This window comes from Mustela nivalis (assembly GCF_964662115.1).
Source record: "Mustela nivalis genome assembly, chromosome: 2".
Classification (NCBI taxonomy): domain Eukaryota; kingdom Metazoa; phylum Chordata; class Mammalia; order Carnivora; family Mustelidae; genus Mustela; species Mustela nivalis.
Window position 1 is genome coordinate 147,763,288 of NC_139021.1, and position 12,832 is coordinate 147,776,119.

Genomic DNA, 12,832 nt, shown 5'->3' on the forward strand with positions numbered 1-12,832 from the left:
TTATTGGTGTCACCATTTTACCAGTTTGAGGTAACTACAGAACTTTATACTTCTTTACCCTTCCATTTATTTTTTTTTACCCTTCCATTTCTAATTGTCTTTTTCTTTTTTAAGATTTTATTTATTTGTTTGAGACAGAGAGAGATAGAGAGCATGAGCTTGGTAGAGGGAGAGGAAGAGGGAGAAACAGATTCCCCAGTGAGCAGGGAGCTGGATGCCAGGTTGGATCCTATGACCCAGAGGTTATGACCTGAGCTGAAGGCAGACACTTAACCATTTGAGCCACCCTGGCACCCCAACTGTCTTACTTATTCTACCTACATTGAAAATCACAATGGGTAGGTTTTTTGTTTTGCTTTAACAAATCGGAGAAAACTTAAGAAAAGTGTTCTAAAAAAAAGTATGTTCTACTTCTCCATATTTTTACTTTCTGTTCTTCCTGACGTTCCAAGATCCTTCTTTTATCATTTCCCTTTTGTTTTAAGAACTTCCTTTAGTCATTTTTTGACAGCAGATCTGCTGGAGATAAATTCTCTTAGTTTACCTTCATCTGAGAAAGTCTTGGTTTCTCCTTCATTATTGTAGCATATTTTTGTTGGACACAGAATTCTGCACTGACAGTTCCTTTCTTTCAGTACTTAAAAGTGTTTGCAACTTCTTTCTGGCTTTTGTTGTGCCTTGTGAGAAATTCATCGTCATTTGAATTGTGTATGTCTTAACACTATGTGTCATTTGTTGCTGTTTTCAAGAATTTTTTCCTTTGGTTTTCAGACATTTCAGACATTCAGACTATGACGTGTTTTGGTGTGGATTTGGGGTTTAATCCTGTTTGGAGTTCACTGAGCTTCTGGATCTATAGCAAAACTTGGGATGTTTTTAGAAATTATTTCTTCAAAAATTTTTTTCACCCCCCACCTTCTTCCTCTTCTTTCTGGAACTCCAATGTCGCGAATGTTAGATCATTTGTTATAGTCTCAAACGTCCCTGAGGCTCTATTATTTTCGGTCTATTTTCTGTTGTTCAGATTGGCTAATTTCTACAGCTATATCATCAAATTCACTGATTCTTCCCTCTATTCTGCTGCTGAGCTTGTCCATGGAGTGTTTTCTTTTTTAAGTTTTTTATTTTTTGGTTCTAGAATTTCCATTTGGTTTTTCTTCTATCTTCTATTTCCTTGTTGCAATTTTCTATTTCCTTGCTGATACTTTCTTTTTCATTTATATCAAGAGCATTTATATTAATTTGTTGGGGCATTTTTAAGACAGCTGCTCAAAATCCTTACCAGAAAATTCTAAAGATTTATCTTATTTATTTTAGAAAGATAGTATGATCAGGGGCAGGGGCAGAGGCAGAGGATCTCAAGCAGACTTTGCACTGAGTGCAGAGCCTGATGCAGAGCTCAGTCTCATGACCCTGGGATCATGACCTGAGCTGAAATCAAGAGTCAGATGCTGAACCAACTGAGCTACTCAGGCATCGCTTTACCAGAAAACTCTAAAATCTGTATTTTTAGTGCTGCAGTTGTCTTTTGCCATTCAGTATGAGATCTTCCTGGTCCTTTGAATGATAAGTGATAGAGTTCACTGAAAGTTGAACATTTTGGACATCATGAGACTCTGGATCTCATTAAATCTTGTTTTAGCATTCCTCTCTGATATCTATTGTAGCTGGCATCTATACTACTTCAGTTGGGGGGCAAGATACTGCCTCATTACAGCTAGGTGAAGGCGAAGTTCAGGTTCTCCTCTCTGCTTTGAATGACATACAAGAGGAGAGAGCTTCTTTTGCACTGCTGGAGTTGGAGTTCAGGTTCCATCATAGGCTATGGTGACAGTTCTGGCTTGGAAGGGGAACACCTCATTACCCTTCCCCTTGTAGTCTCCACTGACAATGCAGGATGGTGGATGAAGTGTGTGAGTGGCCTTAGTTCTGTGGAGCTGTGATAAAAAGTCTTGACTCTGTGAGGCTATTTGATCCACTTAACGTGAAGGGGGAAAGGCACCTAAAAGCAAAGGGGAAAGAACCTTGATACAACCCAACATAATTGAGGTACTTTGTTATAACCTGGAAAGGAAAGAAGTCTAAGTTCTACAAATTATTGTTGCTGGTGTTGGCTTAGTTTTTCTGTGGCGTTTGGCTAGAATAGAGCAGTTATTGCATAAAAGTTTTCAGTCTTGTTAGGCTGCCTCTTTCCTGATCCTTTAGCTAGAGAGAATAGGCTTTTCTTGCCCCTTTACCTGCACTAAAAACAGCCAGGATGCTGCCTTCTCCTATAATCAATATGGAATATATGAGGGAATAAGACATTCCAGGGAACTCACCACTGGATTGTTCCTTGATTCCAGACTGCCTTAGCCAATCTGCCTTCTCTTCCACCTTTTAGATTCTTATGTCTGTTTTAGAGCACATGAGATTAGCTATGAATTGGTAATGTTGAAGATGGATGATGTATGCATAGAAGTTCATTACTCTATTTTATTTTTGTGTATTTTGCAGTTCTCCTTAAAAAGAAAGACATTTCCTGAGCACCCGTCTAAGCTGTATTACAGGCTCTTGTCTGAGCTCTCCAACCTAGTCTATTTTGGTCCTAATTACAGCTCCGAAGCTTAAAATTGACCAGCACAGAGCTGGCATTCAAACTGCCATGTTTCCTCAAATATAAATGCCACAGATGATAAAATACCTTTATGTATTATTTTTAAAAGTACCACAAGGGCACCTGGGCAGCTCCGTCAATTTAGCATCAGACTCCTGATTTCAGCTCAGGTCATGATCCCTCGGGGTCATGAAATCAAGTCCCTCACAGGGATTTGTGCTCAGTGTAGTCTGCTTGAGATTCTCTCTTTCCCTCTCCTTGTGCCCCTCCCACTTCACACAATCTCTCTCTAAAATAAATAAATAAAATCTTAAAAAAAAAAAAAAAAAGAAAAGATTTCACATGGAGAGAGAGAGCACACACAAGCAGCCTGATGTGGGGTTCAATCCCAGGACTCCGGGATCATGACCTGAGCCAAAGGCACAGACTTGACTGACTGAGCCAGCCAGGAGCCCCAGTAAAAAAAACAAATCTTAAGAAAAAAAAATGAAATTATGGCACAGATGGCACAGCATTAATTTTTAGAAATCAATATTTGAATTTCAAATACTATAATGTGGAAAAAGTTCATTTTATAATTAACAAAATATGGTATTTGTAGAATAAATGGTACTCTATGAGGTCAAGATCATGATGAAAATGTGTCACAAGTATTCAAGATCACTTTTTTTAATAAGTTTATAGGCTACTGTTACAAACCTTAACAGAAAATACAACATTCTGACATGATGGTCTCTACCATTTTACCACAAGGACCCCCCCTTGATGTCATCATATTTTGAAATATTTTGGTATGAAGTAAAATTCAGTTGTTAAGCTGATTTTCTTCATTCTTCATAGATTAAATATGCAGTATTCAAATGGAGGCAATATAATTTCAGCTAAAATAAAAGCTGACCTTTTATCTACCCTACATGGACTCACTACTAGGAAAAGTACATTTCCATTAGGAAATCTACTTTTTAGCTTCCAGTGCTACTTTCTCAGAATCCAGGAACCATCCAAGAACCAGGGGAATCAACATGGCAGGAATCAAGAGGGCAGGCACTGACTCTCAGTGTACTTGTAATTTCTCTCTGTCAAATAAATAAATAAAATCTTTAAAAAAAAAAAAAAAAGAATTAGCATTCCCCTTTAAAAAAACAAACAAACAAAAAAAGAGGGCAGGCACTTGATGCCAGCTCCTACATTAAGTCAAGAAAGGGCATGAAGGTAGCCCATCTTAATGTTACATTTTAAGTCAGCCCATTTATTTACACAACTCTCCAACAGAGGAAATTGTGTAAGGGAGTTCAACATTGTGGTAAACTGATATGGTGGAACTGCCTATTCAAGTTTCCAAATTGACAACATAAAAATTCAATTATTTTTTCTAGGTTCAATAGGAACAGAGTAGTGAAAAGAAAATACAACTTATGGAGTTTTAGATCACTTACCCTCTCTATTTAAATCTGAGTACAGAGGACAAGTCATTCATCTTTGTATCCCTGAGCAGAAAGTTCAGTGGATACCCAAGGAAGATACATGTGTCAATGAATATGTGAATGGATGGAAGGATAGTGGTCCTCAGAACCTTCAAGACATCTTCCCTGTCCCTGTTTTGAGCTCTCTTGGAAGATGGAAATTAGGAAAAGGGAATGAATACCAGGACACATGGTCTTAGGAACCTGGCCAGGATGAAAAACGAATACAGCCAGAATTCTCCATATTTTTAGAAAGTTCCTCGTGACAGTGACCATCTCTACGTGCTTAACACCTGATGTGGAATAACAAATCTACATGTAAAAACTTTCACCAAATGCCTAGGACACACTCTGTAGACTGAAAATAAGAGCATGCATATGAACATCTCAAAAGTGGCATAGATTACTTGAGAAAAAAGAGGTTGGGACCAGAATTTCTTTATTCTAGTCCTACAAAATATCATGTAAACACTAGCACAGACCTCTCCTTATCCCCAAGTTCAAAATCATCATGAGATGGCAGTCCTACTTTTAAAATAAAGTTAGGAAAAACAAAACCAATTATCAGGTGAACATAGCAGTTTTGGTTGACTTATATGAGAAACTTTCTGCTCTGGAGGCTTAGCAGATCTGTGTGGGAATTTGATGAGGAGAGACAGAGGGCATTCTGTCACAGGCACAAAAAACAGCAGTGGGTCAGTGGATTTTAGCAGTTTGTTCCAATAAGTATCAACTGGGACCCGCTTCCAGCCCCCAAACAATAACAGGATTAAATATCTGAACTCAAGTGCCAGCAATGGCTGGTCTTTCTCTTACTTCCAAAAACAAAGGATTGGGGCAGATCCACAAGGTTAAACGAAGAAAGTACAGGCCTTCTAAATTGTATTATCTTTAAAGCAGACATACTAGGACTCAGGTTTTCCTTACATCAGAAAAAAGTCATGAACATGCGGCTACACAGACTGAAAAGACAGGAAATAAACAAACAGGTGAGAATCCATACACAACTGCTTCTCTTCCTGTTGAAGTTTTAAAGAATGCAACCCAGCTACTTCTTTGCTCCATCATATTCTTGCTTTGGGACAGCTTAATCAATATTTGGTGCCAAGGCAATAAATATTTGTTAAATACCCGGAATGGCAGTCATGAAGCCTGGTTAGATCTCCTTTTCAATCTCCCCTTTAAGTACCAATTTGGGTCTGCCTGCCCTTAATGTCCCTTCAACCAGCAAGAAAAAAATAATTCTCCCAGAGGTATTTTAATATACCCCACTGATAATCAGTCATTCATTATGAAGAATAACTTATAGTAGGAACTTGGTAGAGAACAACAGTGTCAGAGCCTTTGTTCTATCAGATCTCCTCCAGCAATGACAGAGTAAGTTTCCTTTCACAATGAACTTCTGCAAGTTTAGATGGTATTCCCTCACGTCTGGCCATCGGTTAGCCCATTGGAAGTGTGCTAAAATATGCAGAGCCACTAGAATAGTACCTAATATACAGTGGATGCTCCATAAATGTTTCCTGGTCAATTATAACAGCTGATATTTATTGAGCACCAACTATGGGCCAGACCCTATAAGCACTTCTTTATATATAGTATTTCCTAATAAGTGCTAATAGCCTGTTTTCTAGATGAGTTAAATAAGGCTCATAAATTCAGTTTATTTAGAGAATTAGCAAGGAATGTGGCTAGCACTTGAACCCAGTTTGTCTGATTTAAAATCTCATATCTTTTCTATTACTCCACATTGCTTCCTTCAACTGCTATGGCATTTGAGTGAGCTAGACAGAAAGTGTAAACCAAATGAGCTAATTAATCACCTACGAATTCTAAACTAAAATATTGCTTCATGCCTCAACAAATCAAAGGAGGGAGGGTAAACAACATGAAATGAAACAATAAACCCCTAATGGAAGGGAATAAAAAGATGCTGTTAAATGTTTTAGAACAAACAACCATTAATTAGATGTGTGATTTTATTCCTATTTTTACAGAGGACATTCCTACTGCCTCAAAAGATGGACATTAGTTCTTTTTGCATTCCATCTGATTAAACTGTCCCCATCCTGGAATGTACTGGGACAAAATAGGTGTTTTTATTCTTGGAAAACCCTCAAAAGAGAGAGGCACTCAGGTAGATGGCCCAGTCACTAAGCCTCTTCAGCACCAACAGTTAGGTCTTTGCTTCTATGTTCTGGAATATTAGGCTGGGTGGTCTACTTACCTGGATTTAATGATTTCTCTACCACACGAACCATCCTATATTGTTCATGTAATGTTTTAAAGAACTGTTCACTTAGTCTTGGGGCCGGGTAAGTGGAAAAGATATGGAAACAGAAAAAAGATATGAAATAGAACCATGAATGCTTAACCAAAGCTTAGAATGGGTTGGTACAGAAGGAAAAGACTTTAATATTAGTAGAAATAAAGCCAGACACCTTGGATTTAGAGATGATTAAAAATCATAGTCACTAAGGTAAAGAACTTGGTCAATGACAAATGGATATCATCAAGTGCCAAATTCCATTAACCTCTCAATCTCAACACAAAAAAAGAGATGCAAACATTGGCCATGGTCCCTTTTTTCCCTGCCAATACTGACACAAGGAGTTTGGATCATCTACCAAAATTTCTTATTAGTAGGACTTGACCTCCAATAGCATTTTCTGACAGCTGACTATAAACTAGAGCTTCAACAGTATAGCTAAGGATTATTTTAGAAATATGAATAAATGCTTCACAATTAAACTCTACTCTCAATGCAGCATCAGCTTTCATTTTTAACCTCCAAAAAACACTATTATATGTTTGGTGAGAGTTTAATGGACACAATTATAAATAAATGATTCTAAACAGAGCCCTTGATTAAGCCTAAACCTAATCATTTTTCATAACTCCAGTTTTATTTGATTTTATGTGCTTGCACACAGACACACTTAAAGAACATATATTTATATATAAAATATAGATGATATGGGAGTTTCTAACAAATGATTTGTTAATGGAAATTTATTAACTATAACCTTTGAATACCAGAGAAACTTCAATATGTACAAATCAGCATAAGTTCCCAGTTCCTAAACTTTGGTTATATGAATATGCCTCAAGCACCATAGAACAAACAATAATTTTAATTTGAAAAGAAAAAAATACTCAAGAAAAGAAAAATCCTGCAACTCTCTTGTATCTTTTCTTCTTTTTAAAACACCATCTGGGAAACTCTTTTATTGTACATTTCCTTCCATCTTAGTTTCCAAAAACGGTATTAATAAAAATTGATCAAGGAAGAAAGGACTGACAAACCACTGTAGATCAAGGTGATATCTCAAAAGAACTATATCTGGATATTATTCTGTCTGAATTACAAAATTGTCTTAACCTAGGGGATGTGTATTATGTAACATGTATGAAAAAAATCCTCAACTCTTCATTTTCAAAATTCAAAAACTCAAACACAATCATAACAAGGGTTGGGGGTGAAAGGCTTACAGGGAAATCTTTAGCAAACCCAGTTAAAAACTTCCTGGTTTTCAACTTCTTCCCTGGCATCTGCTAGCTGCAGAGGCAATGTGCATAATATATAGGCATCAAAAAAGAGACCTGACAGGCTGGGCATAACCCTTCATGGGATTTCACAGAAAATCTGAGGGGCAAGGAAAGAAAAACTGAAGGATGAAGACTGAAATAGAAAAAAAGGCAAACAAAATATATTTAAGCCTGTGTAAGTGAGGATGGAGGGGACTTACATGTACAAACTGACAAGTGCCGGTGTGTGGAAGGGATTGCATCCTTGCCCACAAACTGGATTATATACACATTTATATTAAGTTAAGTCAATTCGTATATTACACCTGACAAGTCCAACAGGATGTTTCTGGTGAGAGGTGGAAGGAGGTTCTATTTACTCAGCTCCTCAGGCCCCGGTCCTTTGTCCTGGCTGGTTGGTGGTCTCTGCACAGGACTCAACAGCATGGTATATGAATGGATAAAGTTTGATGTCTGGTCCGGGGGTGGAACAGTTTCTGCATTCTTCATTGTAATACCGGAGCAACAGCTTAAATACTTCTCCTGGAGAGTAAAGGCCAGACCAATATCCACATTAAGGTATACAGATGTATAAAATTACTAAAGAACACTTCACATGTTAATATGTGCTCACTTTTGGCTTTTGAAAATAAAGCATGAATGTCATATTCCTGGAAGGCTTTTATGACAAAGTTAAAAAAATTTTTTTAAGTACCATAAAGAAACTACTTATTAGTTCATGACAACAACAGGCTACACATGTACATAAGCCATCTATCATTTTAGGAGTCTGTGGCAACTTTATTTCTACATTCAGCTCCCAGGATACCAAGGCCTTTCACATCCAGCTGAAATACAGCAAATGAATATGCTGTTATGTATGATAAATATGACTCAGAGTGAGGCCTCTTAGACTTAAACTTATCGTCCTATGCCATCCCTCTTTTAGTTTTCTATATGCATAAATGTAAAAATGGATATTAAACTCCAGCTTCTTGGCCTGACTTTAATAAGTTGACATATCCATTCAAGATAGCAGATAAAACTTTGTCAGAAAAAAGATTCTGCAGATGTTGCCCAACTAAGATTCTGTCCACCCTTCTCAAAGTCATGCTTTCCTTTCTTATCCACCATAATCCATCCAGTTTCAGCAAGTGTTTGATTGTCCACCAAGATGGTGGATAGTCTTATCTAGATACCAAGTGTCAAGTCTATTTCCTACTTACCAACAGTTAGTTTCCTTTCAGTAAGGAAAGTGTGCATGCTGTAAATGTCTCTCATCAATTCTGAGTCCCCAAAGGTGAAATAAACCACATCACGCTCAGCTACAGCAGCTGCCAGTATCTGTATTAAGGCTGTAGCAAAGAGAAAAAAAAAACACAGCTATATTATGACACTTCCCAATAAGACACCTTCAGTTCTTTCAGCCAGCTAAATTATAGCTGCTGTGCCACAGCTTTATTCTGGATTACAGATTTATAAACCAAATATAAGTGTTATTAGAAATGGCAAATACAGATGGGTATTAATCATCTAGTTGTGTGACTTTTCAGACATGCTCTGAGAATATCATTAAGCCACAGAATTCCACACAAGCACCTTTGTGGGAAAATAAAGGAAGATGCATCCGAGGCAGGACAGTCAAGGCACTAAGGAGGTATTTTCTTCCACTTATATTAATTTGGAACTAAACTTCTTTGCTTGCTTGATTTGATTATTTTGTTTTATTACATAGTCACCAGTCTTTTGTATCACAGGAGTCTCTATGATTTTTCATGAATAATGCACTTGGGAGGTTCTAATGCTCTCATTAACCCTACAGCAAGCATTCTCAAAATGGCTTAGAGCGTACACCTGCATCCTTCCTGTACTCCCACCTCCACCCAATCACTGCAGCATGGAGTCATTGTTACTGAAAACATTGAAAAGTAACTCTGGTATGCAGGAATGGGAAAATCATTGTGAGCCACTATCCCCAGAAATCAAAGTCACAAATCTGAAGCCTGAAGTATGTTTCCAAAAATTAAGTTCCTTCATAATCTTAATCTAAATGGACATTATTTCATTTTTCATTTAAAAAAAATTTTTGAAGACTTTATTATTTTAATTCCAGTGTATTTAATATACAGTGCACAATATAGTGATTCATCAGTTCCATATATTACTCAATGTTCATCAAGATAAGTGGACTCTCAATCCCTTTCATCTGTTTTACTCCCCCCCCCCCATTCACCTGCCCTATGCTAACCATCTGTTCTCTATAGTTAAGAGTCTGTTGGTTTCTCTTTTTTTCCCCCTTTGTTCATTTGTTTTGTTTCTTAAATTCCACGAGTGAAATGATATAGTGTCTTTCTTGACAAGCTTATTTTGCTTTGCATTACACTCTCTAGCTCTTTTCATGTTGTTGCAAATGGCAAGATTTCATTCTTTTTTATGGCTGAGTAATATTATACACACATACACACATATGTGGAATATATATACCACATCTTCAGCCATTCATCTTTTGATGGACACTTGGGCTGCTTCCATAGTTAGGCTATTTTAAATAACACTGCAATAAGCATAAGGGTACATATATCCCTTTGAATTAGTGTTTTCATAGTATGATTACTGGACCATAGGGTAGTTTTTTTTTTTTTTTTATTTTTTGAGGAACCTCCATATTATTTTCTACAGTGGCTGCACCACTTTTCATTCCCACCAACAGTGCCAAGAGTGTTTCTTTTATTTCACACCCTTGCCAACACTTGTTTCTTGAGTTTTTGACTTTAACCACTCTGATAGGTGTAAAATGATTCCTTATTATGGTTTTGATTTTCATTTCCTGATGATGTTTATGTTGAGTATCTTTTTATGTGTCTATCGGCCATTTGTATGTCTTCTTTGGAGAAAAGTCAACAAATTTATTTTAAATAACAATAAAACTGAACATAGGTATAAACTGAAAAAAACAACAAAGGTATAATATCTTTTACTTAATAAAAAGGGAGGTGGGAATAAAACTAAAACATTATGGAGAATAACTTCGGTATAGTTCTGATTTTGAGAGCGTGGTTTTTTTTTTTAATTTTCTTTTTTTAAAAATTTTTATTTATTTATTTGACAGAGATCAGAAGTAGGCAGAGAGGCAGGCAGAGAGAAAGAGAAGGAAGCAGGCTCCCTGCTGAGCAGAAAGCCTGAGATGCAGGGCTTGATCACAGGAGCCTGGGATCATGACCTGAGCCAAAGGCAGACGCTTTAACCCACTGAGCCACCCAGGCACCACTTATTTTGAGAGCATGTTGATACTCTATATATTCAAAAACCAAAAGTAAGAATGGGAATGGAGAAGAACCTATAATTAAATGCAAACAATAACAAATTAGCCTAATTTTATTTCAAAAGAGTAACATAACTACACTGAAAGGAAAAGGAAAAATAAAAAGATGAAAGAAAAAAAGAACTAACCCAAGTAACTTATGAGCATAATATATGAGTAATATACTGTCAGTCTTGGGCAAGGAGAAAAGAATTACAAACAAATCCCCAATTTTTTTTACTAGGTTTGCTTACCATAGTAGTTCAGGCAAAACAATTTTGCAATTATTTTAAAATATATTTCAGGATTGAGCAAATGAGTAAAGGTGTTGATACTGTTGGGAGCTGGGGCTCTTATCATAGAAGAGGGGACACACAAGCCTGAATGGGGGAAGAAAAAATTAACTGGGATGGATTGAAATGGAAGGCACTAGTGTATACTCAGACACTTGTGAAATACATACATTTGTGTTTGTGTGTGTGTATTCTTAGCTTTGTCTGCTAATGTGCTTTGAAAGAAGACACCCCAGCAGCAGCGAGCACATCTAGTGCCCAGATCTTGGTCTCTAATACCATTCCCCCTTTAAAGGAGCTATATTCCTCAGAGAAATGCCTGATTCCATGGTTAGAATAGGACAGGTACAAGATAAGCCCAGGATATCTTGTTATACCAGAAAGTAGAGAAAGTGCTCAGGATATAGGAGCCAGTTTGAAGGAGAGCCCACTAGTCAACTATGGACAAGCTCAGCACCAAATATTAAATACAGTAATAAATTACAAACCACTGAAAAAATATGAATTCTTGATAATGTTAATGATTCTTCTCACTGATAACATATAATAGAAAAAAAGAAGGAGGGGCTCTTACTCATAAGAGAAAGTCAAAGACTAAATCAGTAAGGTGGAGGGAGAGATAGCACAGGATAATCCTCTTCTGAAGCCATCATGGTAAAGGCAAAAATCACTAAAGGATGCCAAATCTAATGGAAATTTTGTCTTAAAGTGTATTTCCAGATGGCTTATTAGCTACAAGGCAGGGAAAAACTCACTATCCATTCAGTGGAGAAATCAGACAACACCTTAACTGCATAATCAAAATTAACACCACCAATGGAGTCAGATGGCCATCAAGTGCCTCTAGATACTATTATCTATGCAGTACTCTAAGAATGCATTAACCTCAACCTAATTATGAGGAAACAGCAGACAAACTCAAGGAACACAGTGTTTTTTAAATACATGTCAATGTCATAAAAGATTAAAAAAGAAAAAAAAGCTATGGAAATACTCCAAATTCAAAAGGAGGCTAAAAGACATAACTAAAGGCAATACCTGACCCTGGACCATGTATTGGAGGGCAAGAAGGCTATAAATGGTTTTATTACAGTACCTGACAAAACTACAACATAGGTGATAGAGTAGATAAAACTATTTTATCAATATACATTTATGAGTTTAATAATTATAAAGTGTTAATATAAGAGAATATTTTATTCTTAGGAAGCACAAACTGGAAGTATGTAGGAAAACAGGTGTAATGTATATAACTTGAGCTCAAAGTGTTCAGAAAAATTGTGCATGTGTGTATTCATATATATGCATGTCCACACACACAGTCGTTTTTTCCTTTTATAACTTTTTGTATATTTGAAATTATGTTTAAATAAAAAGTTTTTAAAAATTATGTAAGAAAGAAAAATATATTTAAGTTGGACTAGTAAATTTGATATAGCTGACTATCCCCAAATTTGGAAAATCATCTAAGACATAATACATGTGAGATTCTAAAATACCAAAGTATTCCCTAATTTCCGAACTAATATTTATTGAATATCTACAACATGTGAGGTACCATGACTAGGCCTCATTAATCTTGCAGTGTTGAAAGTAATTAATCTCAAAATAGAGGTAAGTTTTAATTAAAACTGTTCAACCAACTTATGCA

General features: G+C 36.5%; 1 protein-coding gene and 1 long non-coding RNA gene across 5 annotated transcripts in view; one reads left to right on the forward strand and one right to left on the reverse strand.

Moving 5' to 3' along the window:
• The first annotated feature begins 2,982 nt into the window (after positions 1 to 2,982).
• Positions 2,983 to 7,271, forward strand: LOC309857345. Its single transcript, XR_014307651.1, has 2 exons — positions 2,983 to 3,640; positions 3,764 to 7,271. It is a non-coding gene; the product is annotated as an uncharacterized lncRNA (long non-coding RNA).
• PARG (poly(ADP-ribose) glycohydrolase) overlaps positions 6,928 to 12,832 on the reverse strand; it is a 123,963-nt gene continuing 118,058 nt past the window's right edge. For all 4 annotated transcript variants that reach the window (XM_082718696.1, XM_082718693.1, XM_082718694.1 and 1 more), the window contains exons 17-18: positions 8,814 to 8,942; positions 6,928 to 8,130 (exon numbers count right to left, since the gene is read on the reverse strand). In XM_082718696.1, the coding sequence (XP_082574822.1) occupies positions 7,976 to 8,130; positions 8,814 to 8,942 (284 nt within the window). In that variant the 3' untranslated portion in view covers positions 6,928 to 7,975. The remainder of the gene's footprint in view (positions 8,131 to 8,813; positions 8,943 to 12,832) is intronic.